The 27,364-nt window shown below is 46.5% G+C and overlaps 3 protein-coding genes across 4 annotated transcripts in view; 1 reads left to right on the top strand and 2 right to left on the bottom strand.

The window, feature by feature from the left end:
* Window positions 1-21,826, bottom strand: part of LOC144169365 (uncharacterized) — a 26,834-nt gene extending 5,008 nt beyond the window's left edge. The window contains exons 1-7 of one of the 2 annotated variants that reach the window (XM_077698479.1): window positions 21,808-21,826; window positions 21,261-21,359; window positions 20,941-21,043; window positions 20,838-20,864; window positions 14,700-15,103; window positions 12,570-12,643; window positions 4,294-4,393 (exon numbers count right to left, since the gene is read on the bottom strand). In XM_077698479.1, coding sequence (XP_077554605.1) covers window positions 4,294-4,393; window positions 12,570-12,643; window positions 14,700-15,103; window positions 20,838-20,864; window positions 20,941-21,043; window positions 21,261-21,311 — 759 coding nt within the window. In that variant the 5' untranslated portion in view covers window positions 21,312-21,359; window positions 21,808-21,826. Of the gene's footprint in view, window positions 1-4,293; window positions 4,394-12,569; window positions 12,644-14,699; window positions 15,104-20,837; window positions 20,865-20,940; window positions 21,044-21,260; window positions 21,360-21,807 lie in introns of those variants that run through there. The other variant, XM_077698480.1, reaches the window with a different exon arrangement.
* Window positions 21,532-22,531, top strand: LOC144169367 (cyclin-dependent kinase inhibitor 3-like). The gene has a single exon (XM_077698483.1). It carries the CDS (start codon window positions 21,729-21,731, stop codon window positions 22,326-22,328), a length of 600 nt encoding a protein of 199 aa, XP_077554609.1. The 5' UTR covers window positions 21,532-21,728; the 3' UTR covers window positions 22,329-22,531.
* Window positions 22,526-27,364, bottom strand: LOC144169366 (ragulator complex protein LAMTOR5 homolog). Its single transcript, XM_077698482.1, has 4 exons — window positions 27,192-27,364; window positions 26,581-26,639; window positions 26,018-26,135; window positions 22,526-22,663 (listed from the first exon to the last, which is right to left on the bottom strand). The coding sequence occupies exons 1-4, from the start codon at window positions 27,224-27,226 to the stop codon at window positions 22,603-22,605; spliced, it is 273 nt and encodes a 90-aa protein (XP_077554608.1). The 5' UTR covers window positions 27,227-27,364; the 3' UTR covers window positions 22,526-22,602.

Here is a 27,364-nt window from a genome sequence, read left to right as displayed (position 1 = left end):
TCAGTCCTGCAATCGCTACTCGAACACAATACATATACGCGATTGTACTGAGCCTACAAATTATTTTAGGAATTCTAAGATATGCAAATTGTTTCTGTGTTCTTAGCTAAGCTATGATTCAGGGGTGAGACAGCTGAATCAGATTTGGGAGCAGTTTTCGGAGCAGCGAAATCTCGATTTTGGAGCAGCAGGACCTTGATTTGGAGCAGGTGTTGAGATTTATTATGTCAGCTTAGAAGCCTAAAAATCAAATTTTTGGCAACTCGGGGGGAAGGGGGGAGTGCAATTTTCAATGGGTTTTGAACGTACACAACACTGAAACAGCCATTCAATGAAGTTTTTTCAACTAGAGTATTACAAGGCACAAACTGCATACCTTTTTACAAGCCATTTATAAATTCTTAGGCGCTATGCATAGATAGCATGGAGTGCCGTTGAAAACATTGAATCGAAAAACTAAGCAATCCTAAGGCATTTTCATTATCATGTGAATGCTGAAATTATTATTTTTGTAATCTGACTTGGCTTTACACACAATTGTAGAGGCATGGCAAAAGTTGCGCAAAGCGAGCTGAAAATTTTCGCACCCCACCAGCCCTGCCATTTCAATCCCCAAGGTGCGCATTCACTACGATCGCAATTTGAATAACGTCCGTATGTTTATCCACCTCCCTCTTGGCATTAAATTTAACTTCAGATAGATAAACCATTATTACTATAGCGTACAATAATAGCCCGTCCCGCTATCGGCCACTGCTTGAACGTTTTGCGGCGATGTAGCCTTGGCCGCCACTTCTGCAGTGTCGATCGTCCCATTTCCGCCACTCGCAAGTTCGCTGTCAAAGGCAGCAATAATTCAGCGTTTTATTATAACACCGCAATGAGTCCGAAATTTCACTTCAAGCACGCACCGCGCCTCACTCGAGGCCGAAACACGGCGAATACACGGGCCCCACGTTGTTTTTGATGAACTCCCGTTCTTCGAGTCACGCAACTTCCCTCAACAGATCAAACGACTAAATAAAAACCCAACCACCCCCATAACCAAAACCACAGTAGAAATCAGAGAAGAGCACTCTACTCTGCCTGAACCAGGAGCAACTCCTTCGCCCGACGGCCATGTTTTCCAATATTCAACACACCAAGACGGCGGCACCCAGTAATATCATTCCGGAGATACGGCGCTCCGAAAATTGCCGTCTTTTCATCAATTTTCACCAGTAGTTTGTCGCCTGAGTACACATACGTATTTTTTCTACAGGACTTTGCAATTGTTTTCCATGGGAAAACTTTAAAAATCTCCCAGAATATAACATGTGCAACCCGACATGGTGACCTTCGAAAAAACTATCTTGGGGACAATTTTATGCGGGTTTTATTGAATGATCAATCGATTAAACCTTTACCAATAGGATCACCTTGGCGGTGCTGGAAAATTATGCCGTCAGTAAGCATTTTTCCCCACTGAAACTGGCGGGAGCGTTAAAATCCTCGGCTGTCAGACTGTTTTGGAGCAGTTTGGCGCAATTTTTGCAATTATCGAGCTTTTGGAGCAGCCTGGCGCAGGAAAGCAGATTTGTATCAAAAGTGCGCAATATGCGCAGCTGTCTCACCCCTGTATGATTTAATATATACATCAACATATGCATCCAAGCATACTTGTTTGTGTTCTCCCACAAAATCCTTTTCAATTCAATGGTAAAAAACAAGAGAAACACCATCTCCCCATAGGGGAACCCTGAGTAACATGCGAAGCAGCCATGGGGTCGACTCAAGTTCCCATTAGTTTTCAGTTCGATCGCGGCGTTGCGGGAGGAGAACGAGGAGAGCGGAGCGCGCGCGTGCGTCATTTATACCACAGAGCTACAGTGGTGCCGCCAGCGGAGTATGCCGCGGCTACCGTCGCGCCTCTAACCCTAAGCTGCTTCGCATTATCGCGCGCAGTGCCGCAGGTGTTGCCATTCGTTGTGCGATCCCGGAGAGGAGAGGAGGAATGCCGGAGAGGAGAGGAGGGGGAGGAGGATGCGCATGCACAGTGGGGGGTGTGGACGCCGCACAACGGCGGAGGAAACAGGCGCGACCATAAGCTGCTCCACATCTAAAAAAATCCAGCGCTCTTGAGAAGCGCCGTGCGTCGCTCCGCAGCACTACTCTGACATGAGCGCCAGGCTATTTTGAAGGTGAAGGCACGGACTGTTTGACCGAGCCTGGTGAATGGAACAATGGATTAGCCAGAAATTGCGGCGCAGTGATGCAGCAGTAACTGAACGTTTTATAACATCGCAATGAGTTCAAAACTCCTCTTCACGAACCTCGATTGTATACACACGCGCCACATGTATGAGCCCCAGCGAAGTCGTTGGCTGCGCATTATTTTCAATGGACTACGTCTTTCAAGCTGTGCAACTTTCCGAAATCTGGTAATCTGGCGCACGTTCTCAAGCATTAACCCTTTGTTAGCAATGCTGTTCAGTACCATAATAGATAAAACAATTTAACAGGAACCTGGCTGACTGCGTTAACTAAACAAGGAAAAAAATCGGCAAAGCGCACTGAGCGCTTGAACTATGCAACCACCCATCGCTCAGCGGCCATGCTTTTTGTTCCCATAGCCATTTCTGCAAACCTAGCCGGAAAGGCAATCATGCTTAGAGGCTATAGTTCTCTTCTTTTCAGAGTCACTGTTTTTCTGTCGTTTGCGTGTTTGTGAGTAAGAGACGATAAAAGAGGTGATTGGATGGTTCAACCAACCTAACAATACCAAGATCTGATCCCCCCCCCCCCGTTCACACAAAAACAGCACCACCTATGGGCTGCTTGAAAAATCATGTCAACTCGGCCTTTTTTTCCCACTTAAACTGACGTGAGCATCAACATCCCTGCTTTACAGGCTATTTTGAAGCAGTTTGGCACAATTTTTGCAATTTTCATGCTTTTGGAGAAGCCTAATGCAGGAAAACAGAATTATATCAAAACTGGCGATGTGCGCAGCTGCCTCACCCCTAGAAAATGCCTTGCTAGATTTCTTCAGAAGGTCCCTGCAGTGGTCATTAAACAGGTCACTCATTTGTTTTTTGTGCGGTGGAATGCGATAACTGCTTTGGAAAGAGCGCTGCTGTCAGGTAACTGTACAAAGATGGCGCTGCCTCTCTCACTTCCTGTCTCATTCTAGAGAAAAGAGTAGACGGCGCAAATGTGAAGTATTAACTCCTTCCTTGCAGCACCACAGACCAACAGACACGGAGTTCCGATGATTTCAAACGACCCGCAAAAGATAAAAACAGAGGCTTGCGGACAACTAACACCATCTGACGTATTTGTTGCCAACTCCTTTTTCGATCACGTTATCATTTGTTTACATTTCACGTGCAAAGGCAGTGTTGAGAGTGAAATTTAAACCCGCAATAGCGGCGAGTAGCACGAAAATGGCGCGATCCGCGAAAGCGGACAGCTGTCGCAGGACCCTAGCAGCGATGACTCCGACAACAATGTGGGTTCATCAGATCTTAGTTCTGATGAAGACGCTCCCATGCAATAGCCTCAGACTTCAACAAGTGCTGGGGGGTAAGGTTTGTTTTTGACTTTGCGCTGCATTTATGAGCAAAACGTGCTTCTTATCTGACGACCGCGGTTTTACTTTCATGTGTAGGGTCTGGACAACATGCGGCGGGGATATTTTGCAAAATGCACCCCGCGGTATCGCGCTATCCGCTTCAAGATAACCTGGCGCTCATGTTAGAGTAGCGCTGCAGAGCGACGCACGCCGCTTCTGAAGAGCGCTGGATTTTATTTTTTTTTGCCACTGAACTGATAAGGATTTTGTGTGAGAACACAAACGAGTATGCTTAGATGCATATTTTAGGATCGACCTACTCTTGAGTGGCTTTGCGGAGTGGCACAGCCGTCAGGGCCGCTAGGTTAGCAACTCTCAAAAATCCGCAACTTGGCGGAGAGCGTTGATGCATATATTGAATCACAGCTTAGGAACACAGAAACAGCTTGCATACCTTAGAATTCCTAAAATAATTATTAGGCTCAGTACAATTGCCTGTATGTATTGTGTGCGTACTTTTTGTGCATTTTTTTCTGTTCATTTGACCAACAATCTGTAAACAATTGCACCCTTCACAAAACTGCTGTTATGTGTTTGATAGAGCAATCTATTAGCTACAATTTCATGCATAGCAATGCTAAACGTGTCCAGTAGCTCAAGAGAAAAAAAGAAGTTTCGTGGAAGCCATACAAAATAGGCCATTTGTCCACCGTAAGGAAAGAGTTAAAAGCCACACTCACCGGAGGGTTTGCTGTGATAGAAGTTTTCGAGGTTTTCACCGTGCTTGCTTTTGCAGAAGGCTTGGAGGCAGCAGGACTGCCTTGGGAAGCGGCACCAAACCTGCGAAGCAGACAGATAAAGTATCCAACAATCAGGATCCACTCACACTGCACTAAGTTGGGCCAAAACGAAAAGGTTAATACAGGGTACAGACCATTTCTAAAGTAACCGCTTATAGTGCAGGACCAGATATAGCGCGGGTTTGTGTGACCACCGGTTCACCTCCCATAGAACTCAAGGCATAAGCGTACCGTTTAGAATGCAATTGGCCGAAGCACAATACCGTTTATAGAGCAGTTTTCTGGCGGGACTGCTGATCGACCGGCGCAGCTGGGGCATTGTTTTAGGGTAGCAAAAGAAAAAAAAGGATGAAATCGGCCATCTGACGCACCGCGCACCCCTTGCTCTCCTCTAACTTCGACACACAAGATAGAATAGGCACCCTTTAGTTCACGCGTACGTGATAACCACAACTGACCTTGCTTGATGCACCTAGGAAGATAGCGACCCCCGTCCCCATCCGCGCGTGGCAAGTTGTTTCTATTAAGCGTGAACCGCATGGCCCATTTTCGCATATGATTCGTGCAAGTCGGCGTTGCGCATACGTTTTTTTTTCACGCTCGTGCCGACGATTTTGCGCTTGCGGTGACTTCTTCGCGTGGCAGTGGGAGGAGCCTGACGACTTGCACCAATGGGGAGACGTGCACCTAATGGCGGGAGATCTGAAACGCACCGACCAGCCTGCAGGCCGCGCCAGAGATGTCTAGGCCTACCATTGCGGTGTTTTTTGATGGGCGCTTTCACAAGCAACGTGGATGGCAGTTTATATTCTTCTTTTTGCCCATATTATCAGCCGTTTTCTTGCGTGAGCATCCTCACTTGCACCTCATGCCGCATTTCAGCGAGCAGTTAGAAGCGGTCGCTGGAGCTGCCTGCACCACTTCACGGCCAGGGCCGACGCCATGTTGCCGCCTCTTACGGCGCCGCACACCACGCCAGTTGTAACCGGGCCGGCGTCGCCGCGCCTGTGACGACGCTGCATGTTTTCGCGAGAACAAATTGCTCCATGCGGTTCACGCTTCAGAACGTTGTGCTGATAAGCCACCGCTCTTTCCCTTTCCGAACAAGCGAGCCGCGCGAAGCCGAAGATTTCCACCACCAGTACGCTGCGCTGATAAGCAGCCGCCTTCGGCATTGTGAACAGAAGGTGGGGTTAAAAAAAAAAAAAATTCCGCTGGCGTTCTTATCAAGTTCCGTGGCATCTGTTCATAGACGCTAAAAATGCAGCCATGATCCTCCAAAACACAAAGACAACGGAAGTTGAAGCCGTGCTCGCTGTTTGTAAGGCCGAGCTTCAATATGTAAGGCCCTGCAGCAGCGGCTGATGCGAAAAAAAGAAAAAACGATATAAAGACCAGGCCCACGGAGCAAGAATAAGATAGGAGGGGAAACAAGGCTTCCTAGCGCGACCAAATAATGCCACAAGCGCTCGTCGTAGGTTAAGCTAGCGGAATCTGCCGCGGGTGAAAAAACTGCTCGGCTACCGTGATCGCCATTGCACTGCGCAGACACGGAATGGATTGCGACCAGGGTTGCCACTGAGTTTGGAGTGAATGTCGCCAGACGGCGAGCAAGAAGTCTCCAAACTAGCCATTTTTTCTGAAGATTTCGCCAAAAATGTTGCCACACTTTTTTTTTTTTTTTGCGATAGTATGCCCGTTGGCATAAATACTATGCTACAAGTATACGTTAACTCCCAATTTGCGAACAAACGTGGTAGCACCTAAAAATAAAAGCTTCTAATTTTGTATAATCCAGGGTGTCGAACCGAAAAAAACACCGGTTCGGTTACGGTTCGGGTGAAATAATTTCGTTCCGGTTCAGTTCCGGTTCGACAAAATCACGTACCGAACCGGTTCACGAACCGGTTCGGGAGCTTGAACCGGTTCGCGAACCGGTTCGACGAGTTGAATTATCACTGAAATTAGAAAAAAACATTTACTAGTTTAAAACGACCGTCAAGTAAAAAAACAAACAAAAATTCAAAATTCTGCTGTTCCCCAAGGGCAGTAGCGCAATTGCAAAGCAAACTTTAAACAATCACGAGATATTAGAAAAACAAATGAAGTGGCGACGATTTACCACCTTCTCGCTCACATTATGTTGTCCCAGCGACTATTCATAAAGCCACCGCCAAGACATATGACGGTGGGATATATTTTCTGTCCTTTCCTTTTTTGTTGAAATCGCAATCGTCGCTATGCAATCACCCATCACGCTAACCTTGAAGCTTGAAATTTAGTCCTGGGTACTGGCGCGTTCAAATACCAGCGCTTAATACCAATAGCGCACATTTTTTTTTATATTTGTAACAAAACAGAAAAATCCTACAACAGGCACATAAATACTACCAATGAATTAGAATATTTGGTCACCCTGAATAATTTGTTAGCTGTCACCTTATCGAATGTGTTAGCCACACTTTTGTTAAAAGTAAGCTTTAGTTAATGCTCAGTCACTGCATTATTGCTCTGACCACTGCAATTCCTTTTGTGATACCGAAAGTGTGCATTACAATCAGTATGTCATCGTACCGCCTGAACCCCTACCATCGTTCCGTGTGCTACATTGCGGAATCTTACAACAGATAATGCGGTTACAAAATGAAAGGGAAATTTGTCACGCGGAGCATGAGATGGGACTTTTTGGGTAGACGCTCTTTAATTCGTCCACAGCAGTACTCCCCTCCGGAACGAGTCGCAGTAGAAGCAATGTAGCGAGTTGGGCAAACGGCTTAGCAAACGGCTTAGCCACTGAGCAGCTCCTGCAGTCACACTTGTCAAGTATTAATAATTTGCAGGTGTCGGACCTTTTAAACAAATTATGAAATGCAAAAAGTTTGCACACATCGGGTGTGAGCTTTCGCTGTTGCGCAGTGGAGCACTCCTGCAGCCTGATTGCTCCAATGAAGTCGCAACTAGGGAAGGGCAAAGTCGTTTTATATCCCCTGCAAGCTGCCGAGAATGACATTTCGTTTGGTCAGCTTGCACTACGCTCGCGCCTCCAGCAGCAACAGACCATTGCTACAATGCTGCTAATTCATTTCCCCTGTTGTTACATAGAGCGTGATAGTGTTCAATTGTCGGGAGGGGAAAGTACCCGAGCAAGTACGAAGTTGATGGTACGTGAAAGAAAAAAAGGCCTGAATTGCATTTACTGTGCAATATCAACAACAGAGGGTCGAACCATTTCGGCATGAACCGGTAACCGTTATTTTTTTTTTCGGTTCAGTTCCGGTTCGGGTTCAGCGCGCTCAAAAAATAACGGTTCGGGTTCGGGTTCAGTTCCGGCAAAAATATCGGTTCAGTTCCGGTTTACGGTTCGGTTCGGTTCCGGTTCGACACCCTGGTATAATCCCCTAAAAATCAGCACTGTTCCAAACACCTACATTATATTGACGTCTTTCAACGCCAGTCGCATCGTGCGCTTCAAAATTCCTGGTTCTTCGACTAGTTAGATGGCGCCGAAAGGCTAGCCCAGTTATCATGGTAAACTTCTAGTACACTCTAATCATCGGTGCGGAGCACAATACAGTATCAGTGCAACAAGTAGAAATACCATTGGAGAAAGAGTATAAATATTTAGGAGTATGGCTGAACGATACCGAAGATTACACGCAGGCGCATGAGGCGCACCTTAAGACGAAAGGAAGCCGGAACGCGGCTATAATGAAGCATAGAGCCCTCTGGGGATACAGCAAATACGAAATGAAAATACGAAAAGGGGAGTCTGGAAAGGGGTCATGGCACCAGGATTAACTTTCGCAAATTCGGTTCTGTGCATGAAACCAGAGACCCAAGCGGGCCTGGAGGTAAATTAGAGGGCGGTAGGCAGATTGCCCCTAGGGGCCCACAGCAAAACTACAAATGAAACACTACAGGGGGATATGGACTGGCCATCTTTCGAGGCGAGGGAGGCGCAGAGGAAGATAAAGTTTGAGGAGCGACTTCGTGGCATGGAGGACGAAAAATGGGTCGCGAGGGTGTTTAGGTACCTGATTATGAGGACACGCGGTGGAGACGGAGGACCAGACAGCTGACCAAGTGGTACGGAAAGTCGGCAGGGGAAAGTGGGGTTTACACATAAGTTAAAAAGCAGGTAAAGGCAGCAGAGACGACAAAATGGGAACAGAGAATGGAAAAAAAAAAAAAAAAAAATCCTGGAGACTTATAGGGCAGAGAAACGGGAAATTAAGAAGGAGAGATTCCATGGCAATACGAGAGGAAGTGCATTGCTCTCCGAGAACCCGGGCATACACGGGTAGCTATAGGCAGCAGGATGAAACGTGCATGCTGCGGCAGTGATCGGGAAACTATAGACCATATTGTCAGGGGCTGCACAGAGATACGACCACCGCGGGGTGAGGGGGAAACGACGCTGGCCAGCACCGACTGCGCTGGCGGAGGCTTTGGAATTTGGGGCGAGGGGGAACCTCAACTTCAATGCCATAGAGCTGATGAAGAGGCGACCGGCGTGGTGGTGGAGGAAAAGTACGGAAGGGTTGGGGTACGCAGGCGGAGCAATCATGCGGATGAGAATTTAGAACAGCGAGGGCAGAAAAAGGGACCCCGACATGCCCCCGCGGGAGGGGCACGAGTAAATGCAGAGCATTAGTGGCGTTACGCGCGTGGCGGTGGCGATGGGTGTTGTAATGGTGGTAGTAGGGTTGTTGGTGTTGTTGGTATGATTGGGGAGAGAGAAAACGAGACGAGTATTAGGTAACATCAAGGTGCCGCGACGCTGAAGTTGGATTGCGTCGCGGTACTAGTTGAAGGTCTTGCTTCCATCGCTTAGCAACTGCGACAACCGCGACGAGAAGAGAGCGAAGCAGAACTGGAGTGCGGCTGACGCGCCGACACCCGGGTTTATATTCCCAACGAACGCAGTAGAGGGAGAGGAGGCGGAGAGAGAGCGCGCTATCACGCCACCGTCACGCCACAACGCGCCCGCACCTGCTGTTGCTACGGTGCTTGCAACGCCGGAGCGCGCGCTGCACCTGTTGTTGCAAGCGTGTTGAGGGCGAGGAGGAGTGGGGGAAAGGGTGCAGCTGCCGTGGTGCGGACACCGAGTTACGGACGCATAACATCGTGAGTTAAAGAAATGCTCTGCATTTAAAAAGGGGGGTAGGAGGGATGAGTTTAAAACAGGGAAGAGGGGTGATGGGAGGGAGGGAGGAAGCAAATTTATTAGGTTAGCTGGGAGTAGGGCAGGTAAGCGTAATAAAACAGGCAAGTCGGTCGCTGACAACCGACGCCTCGATTCAAAGGAAGAGCCACTAACCATCATCATCAGTTATCATCAATAACTAAAGTTCCTTCATTGTTTTCAGCCAAAGCCTTTTCTAACTTTTTTTTCTTTGTGACTGGGAAGGCTAGTACCGCGGGATGTGGGGGAACGTAGCAACAGTTGCAGGAAAAGCTTAATTAATAATAATAATAAACATTAAAAAAAACACGCCAAGGCGCCACCTTTACCTTCAGCCATAGCGTTATACAGTAGGCTATGGCTTAGCCGACGAAGAGACTTTTCCACTGACGTAGCATGTGATCGTTATCTTGCAAACACAGAAAAAAAGTGGTGGCTGCGCTTGGAGGGATAAGTACCCAAAAGCACGCTGAAAGTTTGCTAGCTGCGCGGTTCCCCAGCCACGGCGGCGAAAAATTTTCACTGGAGCCGTGACAGCTACGTACGTCCCGCTTTCCGCCCCCCGATGCCTACCCCCGTGCCTCCGCCTAGACATGTGCACGCCTCGGGTGAAATGAGACAAACAGCCCTTCCAACGTAGGTTTCTCGGTCCGGCCGGACGACAAAGCTTTGCACTGTCGCCGAGAGAGATGGAGAAAGGGGAAGGGGATAAGGGGGAGAGTCCTCAGCCGAAAATCGTCATGTCGCCATTCATGATTTTACGTCACCACGGGTCTCTCAAAGTCGCCAATTTGGCAGAATGTAGCCACCAGTGGCAACCCTGATTGCGACCACTATCATTTCGTCCGTCAGGTGCCACTACCCTCTCCTTCGCCGTGGCAGCTACGAAGCTTTGCAGTCTGCTTTGGTTTTCATTGTGACATCATCTGGTCGCACACCCACGCTTGCCACAATGGGCTGTTTCACCTCCTGTATATTCTTGCTCCATGACCAGGCCTTTGCTTTTAAGCGCCGTGCGTTTGAGTGATGATAAATAAAGGATGACTTGAGCGGTAGGTTGCGATGTGGTTGGATTTGGATTTGCTTTGGTTATAGTGCGGTACCGCTTATAGCGCAGATTTTTGCGGCTCCCCCGACATACGTTATCAGCAGTCTACACTGTACCTCTCCTTGCAAGGCTTCTTTAAACTTGCAAAACGTCAAATACATCATAGGAGCATTATGAAGTATCTTTGAACCAGTAATCAGTGCAACTGTCCTTGAATATAGCTAGACGGCAGCCTGAGAAAAAGCAGGGGTGTGCGCGCTTTCCAATGAGCGGGAAAAAAAAAAGAGAGAGAGAGAGGTTACCTAGACAGGTTCAAAAGAACAAACTGTTTGCTAATGCCAGTCACCTTTATTTTTGCCCTGCATGTTCCCGACATTTAAGGCTTCGGGTTTCCGGACAGATAAAAAAAAATCTGGACAACATTTCTGAACAACATTGGACAATTCGGAAATATCCGATTACACAGATTTTAGAGGGCAAAAAATGTCGATTGAAGTTCAGACTTCAGAATAACTGGTAAGTTATCGGCATCAGTGGCAGTTCTGCACTTCTCAGCGATAACTGCGAATGGCCACGGGTCCTACAAGAAAGCTCCTCTGCCCTCTTTCAAGAGCAGTACAGTTGTCTAAACAAGGGTTATCTACCCTGATTAGGTTGGACACAAAAAGCTTCTGTGACATCTCGTGCCATGACACGCCTGCTCTTTCACGTAATATTTTTCAGTTCCTCACGTTGGGTGCATGGTTAAAATCTTTATATTAAACAAAAATTTTGACTATGTCCGGCTCTTTATCTGATCGACATGTCCTCGAAAATGGTCATTTATACATTGGATGGTTTTATATCAGTGCTCTGTGGCTGCGGACTGAGGCAGATTCTTGCTCTACCTATTTCTAGCGCAAACGTTGGAAGGGCATTTTCTATGCTGATAATATCAAAAGGAGCGTGCTTCCATCAGCGACAATAATATCGTAAAGTGTGCTAGCATGTATTGCAGCAAGCTTTCAAGTTGCAATAGCAGAAACGTACATGTTTTGTCTTTAATTATTCGTGCTCGAGTACATACATGTGCGTCTGCCATTCAAACCTTTAAGGCAACGAAAATTTACCTCCAGCGTTCCGAGGTGTTCATGTTCAGATATCATTTCAACTATGATTTGGATTCTTTAAAATAGACCAGAATAAAACCAGAATTACAAAGAATTGGATATTTACAAGATAACGACTCTGAAAATCACTAAAATTTTGCTAAAATTAAAATCCGAAAAACACCCTCTCAATTTTACCAGAAATAAACTCTGAAAACCCGGAGCCCTAATCATATCATACACCTTACTGCGAAACCATGCATGCACGTTGTGTGAAGGAAGTGCGTAAGCTGCCAGAGGCCACAGCTTGCTGCAGGTTGTAACGGTGCCTATTGAAACACCTCATCACGCCGTGCATGTACCAAAGTTTTTGGTGTGACCAACTTTATACTGCCTTGTAGCTGCGCTTTCCAGTGAGCGCAAAAAAATAAAAAAAAAGGATTAGGTAGACGGGTTTACTAAAAGAACAAACTGTTTGCTAATTCCAGTCACCTTTATTTTTGCCCTGCATGTTCACAACACTTTTCCCAAACTTTTAGCGTTGGCTGTGCCGATTAATGAACTACAGAAATTCAACCCAAGTGTTCATTGCTGGTTTTTCCTAAAGTTTAAAATGTCTGCCAAAATTTCCTTCATGCAACAATGTGATGACAGGAACTGGCGAACGCTGGCGCCAAATTTCAGAACTTCGTGGCATGTGCAACAGATGATGCCAACAACTTAGGGCATCAAAAAAATTATTACACGAGACCACTACTTCAGATTGTGCTGTGCAACAACATGTGCGTTCCATAGCATGGACAAACGGTGCTTCGACACTTCCTTAAACGAAGAACAAGGAGCACAGCTTTACGTAAAACAGCGTCAGGCAAGCACATTTCTTTCATGCTCCCACCTTTCCATCCTAACTTTGAGCCTGGCAGTGTCCGAAAGTGGCATGTTGAACTTCTTGGAACGGAGTGCTATCCTCTGAAAAGAAGAAGAAAAGCATTTGATTGATCCAACAAAATTCCAAGCCCCACTACCACCAATGATGCGCTGCTACGAGGAAAGTGAACGTAAAATTAAGCACTACTGTAACCAATAATCCACAACCCACCGGTACCGGCAACTATAAGTCTTAAATGGCTTGAGCTAATTCAAGCCTCGATGCAAACATGGGTTGAGATAATAGCTGCTGCAGAAAGCTTTAAAACCGTTCTAACTGCCCAGGGCTTTTTGACACCTGCACAGTTTCATGCTGAAATTATAATGCAGGCATGCTTATCACCTAATTCAAATTTTTTTTTTCTCTCAGGATAGAATGAAGCTCACGCTATCACTCTGACTAACAGCGTGCCATAGCCACTGCTTTATTAGGACTGTACATGGCATGACGACCCAAGTCCTGTCCTTTCATGGCCTCAAATTTTTTTGTACAGCTATGTCTACAAAAAGAGAATACCCTGCCTAAACCCTCAGCCACATCAGTGCCGTCTGAGCTTGCACAAAGGTTGCGATTCCTTCTCAAGGGAAAAAGAGAAAAATAATTCATTTTTTTCTCATAATAGCAGCCTTCAACCGAATGTGAATCGTAGTTTGGCAAGAAATAGGACACAACTGTCTTCCTATATCTGTTGCCCGTTTGTTTGTATACGACATGCCTGCAAACAAAAATCTATGGAAGGCTGCTTGGTTTTGTCTTCTGCTAGTTCTTCGCTTGACTACTATTTTGTGCTGTTTTTGGTGTTGCCTCTACCCCGAGATAGGTGGCAGGACTTGACGTCAGTCTACTGTGCGCTGTCAAGTTAAAGAGAAATATGACTACCCACCCCTCAGCCCCAATTATACTTTTTGAAAAGAGACTGCCGTACTGTCAAAATGCAAAGTTGTTGATGTACAACTTCTGGAACAAATTTTTCTCGGGTCATTGTAGAGCACAGCCAGTTTTACACTTTTCCCCCAAAGCTTTCAAAAGAACATTGTGGACTTTTGAGTAAGCTTTGCACACAATCGCTGCTGGTTAGATTGAAGCCATCCATGGCAAAGTTATTGAACTCACCATATGGAACTAATGAATTAGGTGCACATTCATTAAATTCTATTGTTCAACTTCTTTAGCTGCGAGGTAAAAGCCTACATCTCAGTTTGTATCATACTTATACTACCTACCAAAGCCAAACTTGATAATACTGCCCCAGTAGCCATGGGAACTTTTCTGCCAGCTAAGCAATTTCTTATATGTACGTATATTTGCTCTCATTATAGTTTGATGAAGAAAGTAGGTCCTTCGGTACAATTACAGCCGCACTAATGTCAACGCAGCCACAAAAAATGTAAACTAAATTCCCTTCGACTTGCGATTACGAGCAAATACTAAACGACTTATTTTCACAGCATTGTGCTGAAGCCCGATTTGTCCTCCTTCGGAAACACTGTCTATACTTGCACCAAGAAGCAAGCAGCACGCTTTTGGCTATTTACCCACACCAGCATATTCACAATGGTGCGTTGGGCACTGCCTGGCAGAGCTACAAGCATCGCCACTGCACACCAAGTGAACGCTCAACAATCACCACTTTGAACAGGACCTTTACTTCGAGTAAGCAAAGTCCCATATTCACACAGCCCAGTGCTCCCAATGTCTGACGTAAGGTTGATATAACTTCGATGTGGTTACCTCACACCCCTTACACAGGGGCAGCACTGTAAGGACGGGAAGGGGGGGGGGGGGGTTAAATACTTAACCAGCAGGGAAAATGAGAGGAATTAGTAAAACTTTTAAAAGAAAGGAGCCGAAGTTGGTGATATAAGTTTAGTAGAACTGGCAGAAATTGCCGGAGGATTGTGCAAGCTTTCAGTAGAGTGAACAGCCAAGGCAAGTTGGCACCAATCCCTTTCGCAGCGACTCAGAAAAAGATGAAGAGAAGGAGATGGCACATGTCCATTCTACTACTGCCTTTCCCTTGTCTTATTAGTTTCATTAGTTACAAAATTACCCCAGAGCTCTAGCCTGTGAAGCAAAGCACTGCCAATGACTTCCTACCTCTTCCACGGAGAGTCCACCAGTGGGAAGCTTGGAGCCGTCGGTCTTGCCCTCCGCCCCCACAGCAGCGGTGGTGCCCTGCGGAAGGGTCGTCACCCTGATACGAGTTTTCCTGGCATCGCTCTCCTTGGACGCCGCCTCCTTGGTTCCGGCCCCAATGGGCTGCTTCTTGTCCGAGGCACCGTCGGCAGCAGCGGAGGGCGGGGTCGATGTGGCCAGCTTGGTGTCCAGGCCCAACTTGGCAGCAGCCGCAGCGGGAGGCTCCTTGGAGGTGGGCGTGGCCAGGAGGTCTTCCTCGCTGGCAAACACGTCCCCGTTGTTCGCCTTGCCCTCGGACGACAGCAGCAGGCTCTCCTCGAGCAGAACTTCATCCTCGTTGACGTCCACGCCCTGGTCCAGGCCCTCTGCGCAAGAGAATAGGGTCCTTTTTGAGACGGAGCAGTGCAAGATGGCATCCTGCTTACAGGAGTACTAACACAAAATTTCAAACCTGAAATAATACCTATGTAAATAGCTTCCTTTGCATGTGGAGATATCTCACAGAAAGTTTAAACTGTAACCATTCAGTATAACATCAGTATGTTAAATCAATTTTAATCTTTGCACCAAGGTGTCGAACCGGAACTGAACCGAAAACTAGTACCGAACTGGTATTTTCGCTCAATTTTAATCTCTGCACCAGGGTGTTGAACCGGAACCGAATCGAAAACTGGAACCGAACTGGTATTTTTGCTGGAACTGAACTTAAGCCTGAACCGTTATTCTTTGAGCACGCTGAACCGAACCGGATCTGAACCAAAAAAAGAAATAACGGTTACCGGTTCAGGACAAAACGGTTCAACCATCCCCTGTGGATAATGCGCAGTCAACACAAATCGGGGCCTTTTGTCTTTCACGCACCTTAGCTTCGCAGCTTCTCACGCCCTTTCCCTTTAGGTCAGTCACAGCACTATACCAACGCTGCTTTCGTCGTTACAAGATGAGGTAGTGTATGTACACCAATGCTGCAATGCTGCTGCTGGTAGCGCGAGCAGAGAGCAAGGCTGAGCAAACGAAATGGCGCCCTCTCAAAAACCTGCAGTGCACACTAAGCCGTGACTTTGCCCTTCCCTCACTGCAACTGTAGTGACAATCGGGCCGCAAGATTGCTGCATTGCGCAACGGCGAAGGCCCACACCTGAAATGTGCACACTTGCTGCATTTCATAATTGGCTTAACAAATGTCGCACACCTGGAAAGTGCAAACACTTGACAAGTGTGACCCTCATAGCTGCTCGGTGGCGGAGCCGTTGGCTGCTGGCCACAAGGAGGCACGTACGATCACTGCACCCAGAGGTCACTTTTCTGATGTAGACGAAAAATGAAAACTTCTATGTGCCGAGATTTAGACGCAAGTCGCAAATTCCCAGGTGGTGTAAATTGCTCTGCCGGCCTGTGATATACGGCGTGCAGAAGCTTCTGGGCATCAAACGCACCAATATTTTTGAGAAGCGTGCTTCAACGGGGGGAAAAAAAAGGCCCACCACGCGGTTTTAAATTATTCCGCATTGAATTCCTAGACAAACAATACCAGATCTTTTTTGCTGCCTTCAGCCATGGAATTAACGAAAAACCAAACAGTGGAATTCGCTCGATAGACATTCCTTCCTTAGTCCACCCTTTCACATATTCAAACAAGTCATCACGGGAAAAGCAGTGAGCACCATGGCGCCGGTGTTCAGGCAGGTTTTCAGGACGCGTAGAGCAGACAGCTTCGTGCTTTTTAACGTAACCAAATAATGATAATGGATATAACAGAGAAAACTGTCAGCGTATGGCATGCACTTTCTCCTTTTTCTAGAGACTATCCCCGGTTCTTACAGGTGCTATGCATTTCGTCCTGGATAAAAATCGGCACTAAAGAAAATGATGACACATGCAGAAAGGCAGGCTGGTCCCGCACTATCCCATTTGCCGAGCGCTTTATGCTTGGCGGTTGTTCCGTGTTTTGTCTGTTTCGGGGCTGCGAGATGCACTTTTACTGACTATTCTAGCTCGCTATCCTGCTGTCACTGCTGCTGGTTCGGAGGGGGAATAGAGCTGTCACCAAATTAATAAGCATCTTCCCGAAAGAGTTCCATCTCGTGCTTCATACCCTCCATGAACTCCAGTTTGAATTCGCATGTGTGTTCCTAAGGTTCCGCAAAATAGCGGACGGAACGAGGGCGGTGCTCGTGCGGAACGGAGATCTATCCAAGGTGACGCACACGTCCGTAATAGCTATCGCAAAATACATTCCAGTCGCCAGAGCAACGGGTGACTCTGCATTGACTAAGGCTCACTTTTAACAAGATTTTGGCTTACACCCTATCGAATGGTGGCTGCTAACAAACCATCCTAGGTGACCAAACAATCCAAATATATAGGTAGCATTTACGTAGCTGCCACAGGATTTTTTCTTATGTTGCAACTGATGAAAAGAAGAGTATACGGCTGGTATTTAAACATTTCCCCAGCTCATGGTGATGGCTCCCCGGTACGCAGGCATAACTCTAGCGGTTTAACATGGAGGGTAATTTCAAGGAGAGGATTCAGGATTGTGCTTTCAACAAGATTGACAAAGAAAGGAGGTGGGAGAAAGTATATTTTGCAGACAGTTATGACCCTTTGTGGTTGGTTCAAGTAGCCCCTGCAACAACATATCAACTAGGCGGGAAAGCAGCTGGTAAATTTTGTACTTTTGCATCTGTTTTCCTTCATATATGGCCTCCGTGCTTGCTGCTGTCTTCAAAATTACACAACTTCTTTTTGATGCACCCGATTTGTGCATAGTTTTTATGGTTGTTTTAAACTGCTAAACATTTTGTTCCCTCCGCTAATTATTTAACTCACCGAACCGGTCTGCGAAACGGTTCGAGCGAGTGATCCGGTTCAGTTTGTGGTTTAATCGAACCGAAACAGAATTGGAATGAAATGAATTCTTCTCTTGAACCCAAACCGGTATTTTTTTAAGCTTCAACACACTGCTTTGCACGCACGAGAAGGCTCGGAACGGATAGCCTTTTGACATCAACATCAGCATGACGTGTTGAGCGCCTTGCGCCACTGCCAACATCAGGCCTCCCGTGACGTAGCCAAGACACTGGCTGCTGTTGCTGGGCCGTGCTCCGCGCTGTGCATCACGTCAGTTTTTAAACTGACATCATGCTGCGCAGGCACATGCCGCAATAATGTGAGCATCCTCCTGCTATGGCGGCCACCTCTGTGTCAATTTCATCAAAACTGAAACTGTCACAAATAAGTGAGGCTGCAAATAATTGTTTACGCTGTGATCGCCCATCAAGACTGCCATCTGATGATTACTGGGCTGGTAAGCAAGCACCCACAGCAGTGACGAAAACATAAAACCAATATTTCGCATCAGCACTCCCTAATTAAAAGAAAGCTTTCTCATTTAAAAAGTTACAAACTTTCAATTTCTAAGCGCTGCACGCATTACACAATGTGCGTCAAGATGTACTAAGTAATTTTTCTTTACTGCAGCCTAATGTTGATGAGAGTAAATAGCATTTGCAGAAAACTTATTCACCACGAATGGTGCCAAGAGGTAAACTTGGTTCACAAGCCTTCCCGCATAACCTTACAAACATTTGTATTTACAAAGTATTTAGACTGTGATGCAGATGCCTTCCCCCTAGTTCCTGGGAATGTGACTGAAAAAGTCACCTGCTACCTTTTTGACTGGTATTAGCTATTCCATCCAAGCTTTATCACTGTACATTACACTTGAAATTATGTGTGGAATAACTTTTAACTGTCACAAGGACCATTTTTACTTCAATGCTGTTGAACCGCACCTTACATTAGAGTAATGTGTGCGCAAATGTAACTGCTTGCAGCAGCCCTGCCTCAACGCTTGCGACTGGGCCTACTGTTTAACACATAAGTAAACTGCCGTCCCCAAAGGATGTAATCCACAATCAGGACACAACTTAAGGGGCAGCTCTCTGCTCAGAAACGACAAATGCGGGATACAATGCAATGCTTCCCTGGGGCTATCTTAGTGGGATAACGTTTGGTCTAAAAAAATGGCAATGTGGTTTTGACAAGGATTCCACACAGTCTCCACACTTTTTCGTGGAGCGAGGGATCAGCGGGACATAAATGTGAAATCTTTTCGATGATGCAAAAAAAATACGCTGTCTTCGAGTCTTTTTTTATGTAACAGCCCCAAGAATTCACGTGTGGGAATCCGTCTACTTTCATGACTGTGTGAAACAACCCCACCAGTTATAGGTAGCTAGTTTTATGAAACTTTCATTACCAAGACCTGAGCCCCCTGAAAAGCACAAAACATGATGCAAAATAAAAATGAGCGTGGCATGGGTGCACGCTAGCTGGGCAAACACTACCAAATGCCCTTCAGAAACTACAAGAAATAGAGCGTCAGACAGGTTCCTTAAAAAAAAAATCAAGGCAATGTCTGTTCTCCCGGCAGCCGAGAGAATTTCTCCCCGCAGTCACTTCCTACTGGCTTACACAAGCTGCAATTTCTCAAGTCGGCCAAACGTGAACTGCTGGTACAGTGCCGGTAATGTAATCATCTCCCAGTTAGTAGTTGGAAATAACTGTCCCGGCATGTTGCTCAAGATTTCTGTGCAGCAAGCGACAACCGATGGATGACGTGCACGACAATAGGCTGTCACGAAATCACTTACTCCACGTGCCTGCTCGAGTGTACTGTTTTAAAATTACATATACTAGAGCAGCTGAATAGTTGTGAAAGTGTTTTGAATTAGGTGCTCTAAATAAGGCGGCTACAACGTGATCACGCAGAAATATTCATGACGTGATCATGCATGAATGAAGGAGGCGTGGGGGGGGGGGGGGGGGGGGGGGCTGAAATGCGATCTGCTCGTCTTTGAAATCTTGCTATTTCAGCAAAGGTCCCAAAGAGGGTGTGGAAAAATAAGCTGGCTACAGAGGCCATATTCTCAGACGGTCTGTTTCAGAGGCACTTCCGGCAGACTACTGTTAGATACATTTGGTTCTACAGAAAGAAACGTACAGCCTGTAGACACTAACGTGCTTGGTGCTATTATCACAAAAATGATTACTTCATAATGCCAACTCAGTAAGTAACGCACTCGTGGACGCATTACTGCCCAAACTGCGAGCACGCGATAGCAGATTTGCATATTAACTGGATGTGACAATATATGATCACGCCGTCCCTTCGTCACATTGCCACATACTTGTGTCTCAACACCTTGCTGGCAAGCTTTTCGCTGCTGCAATGATTGCTTAGTCCTTCTGCGTAAACAGTTTTCTGCATTTCACTCCAAGGGTCCCACTTCAAGTTTATCGAAAGTGCCACAGCAATCACCAACTGAAAATCACGCTTTGTTGACATCAGTCTCATGAATTGGCGAAGCGCTCTTTGGTCTTGACATCACGTACCCCCATAACAAATAATAAAGGCCGAAGTAAAATAAACACTGCAACGAAGCAGCAAAACACTTGCACACACAGGCACTCCTGCAGGCAGTCATTATTGATGGTTTCTTACGTGGATTTAGAAAAACAGTAGAAAGGAATTGCCAGCAGCAATTGGTTACATGAGCTGAGAGCGAGGGGGAAGCGGAAAGGGATACACGCGGGCCTAAAATTCGCCTTAAGGCGCTTTGCAAGCCCTGCACGAACTATATTCCTCTCTTCAGAAACGATACGTCAAACGTGCACGCGCGCCGTCGCGTGCTCCACCGCTCTTCGCGACCGAAACCGAAACTGACGCGCGTGACCATTTTTTTATCATTACGATTACCTACAATTGACTCGTAAGTTCTGGATCTAGTTTTATATTTACAAGGCTAACATGTATGCGCAAGTTGTAAATAGGTGATGTAAGTCCTGTGAATATCCCGCTTGGCTGTGGCGGATCTATTCCAGATAGGATATGCGGCTCTTCATATTCATTACACACTCAGAGTCACTGTTCGCTTAGTACAGCTTATTTCTGGAGACAATGAGCGACACGTGCAATGCGTAAGTAAGGGCATCAACAAGCAACTTATGACGGCATTCGCAGCGGCATCGAAAACGCCCCCCTTTAACTATTCCAGCAGCGCTGTCAGTCAGAAAAGTGGAACGCAAGCTTACCATCGAGTTGGACGTCTCCAATATCACCTAGAAGATAATGAACAGAAGATGACGGTAGTTAGCGGTGCACCGAACAGGTTCCAAGGGGACAACGCAGCATTACCTTTGGGCAACCCAAGAGCGGCTTCCAACCGTTCTGTTAGTTCACTTTTGTTGCCGGTTGTAGAGAGGCCTCTGGCCTTGAGCTCCTTCTTAAGGTCAGCAACCTGTAACATAACGCGGGCTCAATTAATCTTCGTTGTTTGCTTTGTTGCAAGTGGCAACCGCTAACACTGGAAAAAAACTGGCGGTTAGGTGAGGCCTTCACTGACACACTTCCGTGATCTCTGGACCCTCCATGCTGTAATACTTGAACTAGAAGGCTCCGCGCTTACTTCTAGTTGTCTCGTGGAGTAAAAAAATGGGAAATAATATAGAACTTACTTTCATGTTGCGAATTGACTCCGCAGTCGTCATATCCACGCTGTCCGCCATGGTAAACAATTTTTCCCCCTCAACGCCCCAATGTTGACGACGCAGATTCTGAAACGAGGCCAGGTGATTACGACACACGCCTGAAATGTATGTACATAGTCACATAAAATATTTTATAAAAAAAATTTTACCTATTAAATGTAAAAATTGTTTGTTTTATTTATTTAATATTTAGATATTACATAATTTACGCTTTCAGAGTTTTGGTCACTGGTTTTGATTCGCCGTCTGAGTGGCCTGAGCGCGGTAGACATTCGCCAGTCGCATGAATGCGAATCTAAATTCGCGCGCGTCGAGCGTCTTTTGAACATCCTTGCCAATTCCAACGCCGCTACGTTCTTCACGCATGCTTCTTGGGCTTCACCTCTGATTCCCGTGCACCACTCTCCGAAAGCGAACCGTTGCCAGCAGCAGCAAATGGATTCTGACGACGACATGTCCGGCGACTGCCTGCCGGCCATCACTCCTATCAAAATAGACTGGCTGGACCTCTCACCGTTTGGCTATCCCGATTCCGTGGGCCTGAGCGCCCTTCCCGGCTGCAGGTTCAAAGACACGTGGAGGGACGTTGCGAGCGACCTGGCGTACTTGAAGCTGGAAGACGTCAGCGACGTGTTCGTGCTCTGCACGCGCGGAGAACTGTCCATGTACCGGGTGCCGACGCTGCTCGCCGACTACGAGAGCCACGGCATGACGGTGCACCACCACCCCGTCCTGGACGGCATGGCTCCTGGGATCAGCGAGCTTCTGGAGATACTGCGCGAGATCGGCGAGACCATTGGACAGGGCAAGCGGGCGCTCGTGCACTGCTTCGGCGGCCTCGGCAGGACCGGTCTCGTTGCGGCCTGCCTTCTGCTCAACTTGGACGACAAGATGACGCCCGAGCACGCGGTCCGCAAGGTGCAGGAGCTACGCGGCAAGCGGGCCATTCAGACCGTGAAGCAGTACAACTTCATACACGACTTCAGGGGCGCCCGAGACGAGTACCTCAAAGGAAAAGGTGCCGACAAGATGTGAAGGAAATGGATAGATGGAAAGTCTCCCTGTGCATCCTTCAGTTACCTTACCTGGCTTGTCCTTGTTCAAGTCAAAGCGGCCCTGCTGCTGCGCGACCGATACCGCAGCTCGAAGTTGGTGTTCTGATTGGACAGTTGACTTGCCGGCATTGTTGCATTGCTGTCTGCTGCTTTGAGCAAAATAAAAAAACCCAACTGTTTGAACATTGTAGAAGTGTTTTATTTGAAAAGAAAAATCAAGCGGCTATTTCCCAGTGAGCACAACATGTGGCACGTTACTTCTTCGGCATATACACAGCCACAGTGACAAGTTCTTTCTGTTGCACCATGATGTCCCTGCAAAAAAAGAAAGAAAATCACGAATAAGCACTCTGGAATCTGCAGGCAGCTAAAAATCCAACAGCCAAGTAGAGAGCTGGGGTGGTTAATGGTGAGCCAACGCAAAAGCTTGCAAGGAGTTAGTGTTTAACCATAACAATACAAGGAACTGGAAGACACCTAACTGCTTCTTACACGTTAAAAATGCAAAGCATTAATATCGTCCGAGTTTTGGGATAAAATCTGTGTGGTTCAAAAGTGGTTGTGCATATGCCAGACATTGCCTAACTGCACGGTCTTTTGTGCTTTATTTATGGGAAGCACACGCTATGGATCGCGGTGCAGTCACGTGGGTTCAGGAGTTGCTTAGCTGCTAGATGCCACCGACACTGGGTTTTTCACTCAATTGGCAATTCGATGCTTTTGCATTAAAAATTTTAGCGTACTGAACGTGGCCATAGTCCTGTTGCCACAACAGATAAACTGTATTGCTTGCGTGGAGCTTTTGGACCCGGCAGCCAGATTACGCAGCATGTGCACTTCAATACAGTAGCTGACCGTTTTTTTGGACTCCAAACATTCGGACTTGCTGGATATCTCGGACTTTCCAGTTGTCCCATAGGAGTAACGACTCGCGGAATTTTCGGACTGCTCTTTTATTCGGACTATTTTTGTTCCCCTCCAGGTCCGAAAAAAATTGGTCGGCTACCGATCTGCTTTTTTTGCATTCTCCTGAACAAGTAGCCAAAAGATTTACGTACGTGAATGCAGAGCTACCATTCCTACAGACAGTCAGCGGCAAAAGTGAGTGCTTATTATTGTAACTGGATGTGCTGCAGCGCCAACCGTCACTTCTATTGACCACCACTTCGGCCCACTGAGCGGATATTTTGTACACCTCCACCCGGTGACAGAGCAGCACATGAATGGCCAGGTCGGACAGAATAGGAAAAGCACAATAGCCCCTCGCTCTCGGCAATATAAGTGAAGAAACAACATGAGAGAAAGGCCAGCACTGACCACATATTTCTTAACAAGCTGGGTACAGTTTGTAATCAAATAAGAAAGCCGCGATTGTTCAGTTAAATCGGGAAAGTTGCGCAGCTTTTAGTGCCCCTTTAATGCCTCCCGAGCATTGCTGTGCAATGTGCTTGCATAAAACACCTGAGTTGCTAGCAATTTCCAATGCACCTCTACTCAAATTGCAGCATGCGGATTTTTATTGCTTGCAATTGTAAACAGAAGAATGCAAAAGTTGCAGGTGCACTAACTGTCCCTAGTACATGACAAATCCGATGACATTTAGGGGGAAATGGCATCCGCTGTTGCTGTCATTAGTTTGACATCACACGGGAATACCGAATGACATTCAATGCTAGGATGATTTTTGGAACAAGGACTGTGAGAAACTGCAAAATTAATGTTGAAGATAATAATTATACAACATTCCATCGAGACCAAATTAAATAGCCGTATTCAAAAGCTTTGAATACTTTTAATGAAAATTGAAGTTTGAAAATGCAAATAGATACCTCAGTTAAACTTTACTTTTACAAACTGTTATACAGGGAATTAAAATTAAATGCGCCACAAAGCACCTGCGAAATGCGTTTTGAGCTCTTCCGACCATCAAAAAGAACACGCTGACTACCTTAAGTAATCACCTTGGGCTTCCCTGCAATTGGAAAAAAGCGATATTCACGCAAGGGACCCTGCCAAGGATGAATGTGTGCCACATCCCCAGACGGAGGTAGAGAGTCCTCTTTATGACGTCACTTCAATTTCATTACCAGCACATCATAAACATCTCAGGGGAGTTGATGCAGTCACGAGTTATTTTTTGTTGTACCTTGGTGTGGCATTCCCAAAATCGTACAGATTAAGTTGTTGCAAAAAAATACCACTGGAGCACAGCACACAGATCCTTAATTCAAACCAGCAGTGTGACTCATCAAAGTGACCAATGCACAATGTTTTGTTCTGGCATATTGATTGCAATTTATGCACAATGCTCCTCAGTTACAAGTTTTACACCTTTTGATTATGCGACTAATCCAGTGTTTGTGTAGCAACCAACAAAATTAAATTGTCAAGCTACCCGCAGTTGTATGAAATTTGTAGGTTGATCGGCAGCACCTTTTAGCGCAGCTGCAGAGCAAAACTTTCCTGAAAGAGGGTCATTAGCGCACCCGTTTTGCCACTGCCAACTTCACAAAAGGTGTCATCTCGCCACCCGAACTGTTTCGAAAGGATACCACTAGTTCAAAGCATGATAAAACTTTGTCGCGACTGCTGTGAAAAACGATTACCTCGATCACAGATATCTGCTACAAACTGCGAGAGTTATCAAAGTACCCTCATGACTTGGTGAGCTTCGAATTGTAATGACAAAAATAACACTACACGAAGTTGAGGAACAATGGTTTGAAAAATTGTTGGAAAAGACTTTCCTAGTTGGATGTCCCAAACGTCAGCGCAACAGCTTTGATTTGGCTTCAAGTCTTTACACAAGAAAATTGGCAGTTGTGCTGGCAGCTAATTCCTAGCAAACCAGTGAGAATATGGTGCTGTACGTCCAGCAAAAGAAAACGTGAATGCCCAGACTACTTCCCTCGCTGTACTCTCGGGAGCAAAAGTCTGAATTTCATGCAGGCAACGGTTTAAAAGCACTGCAGCGCCACCCTGCACAAGCGCACATACTGCCAAGATTCTGGCTGCGTGGCCTATTTCATCTGCGTGCCATTCGTTTGCTCAGATGATCTGATGCGCTGTTGGTAAATGCAAAGACCGAACAGTGTCGCTTCAGCTGCACATGTTGAGCGTCTTTTCAAAGCAGCCTTGGTGAGCGGCAGCATTTGTGTTTCTATCTGAGGACATGTTCATGCTCAGCTGTAGTCTTTCTTCTCTTTTTTGTTGCTCTTTCTTATCATCGTTGTGCTTCCCCAACAATCGCAATATGTGACTCAAGCGTGAGCCACTACATGCTCAAGCCTTCTTTTAAGAAAGCATGTCGCGTGCTTGGTTTTAGGACAAGGAATATAAAAAAAGATACACTTGTTCAACGCATCGATGTAACCAATTCCGCCAGTCAGCCTGGTTGAGCCAAAACACTTTAAAAAGGTGTGACACGTGAGCAGCCAAAGAGACACCATTCGGTCCTTCCCAGCGCATCAACTGCTGCCAGTCAAAGATGATGCGTGCAGGGAAAGTGGGCCATTCAACGAGTGGCAGTGCAACGCCCTTCAGCCGCTGCTCATGTGGAATCCAGACCTTTGCTCCATGATACTTGCCATGAAACTGCAGTGGGGTATCCCAACAGAGCTCTCACTTTAAAAACAGGATTTCGACACACTGCACTTTTGTTGCACTCACAGCGAGTCTGATTCGAGGTGTATGGTTGGCGTGGTGTCGCACGTAGGGTCGAGCTCCTTGGCCAGGCTTGCCAGGGTTGTGATCACCCCAGCGGACTTGAGATGCACCGGGCCTGAACCTGAGATACAATACAGACATACGTACGAATGGAACCAAAGCGAGGAGATGGTAGGCTACGGTTGATTACACACACGAGGACAACAGCAAGATTCAAAAGATAAGTGCCCCACAAGCAACACACCAGCTGGGCAAACCCAACGACAACGTTGAACATCCGTTACAAGCGCCGTTAATAAAGCAATGAAGTTCAAACTGGGCTAGCAATCAGTTCAGTGCTATGAACTGGCCGAAAGTGTACCAATATGCGGGTGTATTTAATTTTGCATTATACAAATTGGCTTTTTCTACAAAAAGTATGCTTGGGTCCATTTATTTTTGATTGGCTGCAAACCTGCCATAGCGTTGCTGGGGCGGGTGTTGCACCCCAGGTTATTCTTTTTATTTTTGGGAGGGGGGGAACACGGAAAAAGAATTGGAAGAATCGGCAAATAGTTTGTACTCACTGTGAAGCGCTAAGCCATGCCTGTCAGCGCAGATAACTCCAACGGCACCGGAGTCCACGCTAGAATGAAACAAGAAAAGAAAAAAAAGCAGGTAAAATAAGACAGCGTTTAAGATCGAGTTAGTTAGTAAGGCCTATAATATCACGGCAGAAGAAGAGAGAGCAACATTTCTTTGTCAGTTGTCCCTACGTAACAAGTGTATCACGTCACTACACTTCCAGCGTTGTGGGCGTAGCTGCACGGATCGGAGTTTAGTAAATTTACTACATGATATCAAAACAAGCAACACCCTGTGCCCTGACACATGCAACTCAACGAGCACTAGACGACTCTTATAGAGCATTACAGTGTTCTTTAACCCGTCGATTTCTTTTCCTTCATGCCCGAGCTTTCAAAGACGATCGGCTCAATTGTCATTGCGATTGCCGTGTGGCAGCGGTTAAGACATTTAAGTGAGGTTTCCGGATTTATGATGTGACAAGCACTAACAGAAGTCCACGTTAAAGGCGTGAATGTTTGCAGATCATTTTGGCTATCGGTATGAATAACTTCGTGGTTCACCAACTGGAAACTTCATTTTCCGACAAACGTGAGCAACGAACGGCACTTACACCTCTTCCAAGCACTTTGCAAGCGGGGCTTCCATGCTATAAATTTACGACCAACACAGGTATTGTAAGAACAACGCTGCCACGGGACTACTGGAACCAACAGTGTGAAATTACGCTAACAATCATCAGCTGCTGTCATCGTTGTTTTCTCACGTGATAAACCAGTGGTGTAA

Source organism: Haemaphysalis longicornis, unplaced genomic scaffold (assembly GCF_048455015.1).
Source record: "Haemaphysalis longicornis isolate Haplotype H1 unplaced genomic scaffold, Haemaphysalis longicornis Haplotype H1 scaffold_2, whole genome shotgun sequence".
In the NCBI taxonomy this organism is placed as follows: domain Eukaryota; kingdom Metazoa; phylum Arthropoda; class Arachnida; order Ixodida; family Ixodidae; genus Haemaphysalis; species Haemaphysalis longicornis.
Note: the sequence above shows the minus strand (reverse complement) of the source record. Positions and strands in the feature narration are given on the sequence as shown.

Excerpts from the sequence above, each read along its gene's own strand:
- LOC144169367 (XM_077698483.1), top strand. The coding sequence starts at position 21,729 with ATGGATTCTGACGACGACATGTCCGGCGACTGCCTGCCGGCCATCACT.
- LOC144169366 (XM_077698482.1), bottom strand. The coding sequence starts at position 27,226 with ATGGAAGCCCCGCTTGCAAAGTGCTTGGAAGAGGT. Across the intron at positions 26,136-26,580 it reads GCATGGCTTAGCGCTTCACA|GTTCAGGCCCGGTGCATCTC; the intron begins GTGAGTACAAAC and ends ATTGTATCTCAG. Across the intron at positions 22,664-26,017 it reads CACCTCGAATCAGACTCGCT|GGACATCATGGTGCAACAGA; the intron begins GTGAGTGCAACA and ends CTTTTTTTGCAG.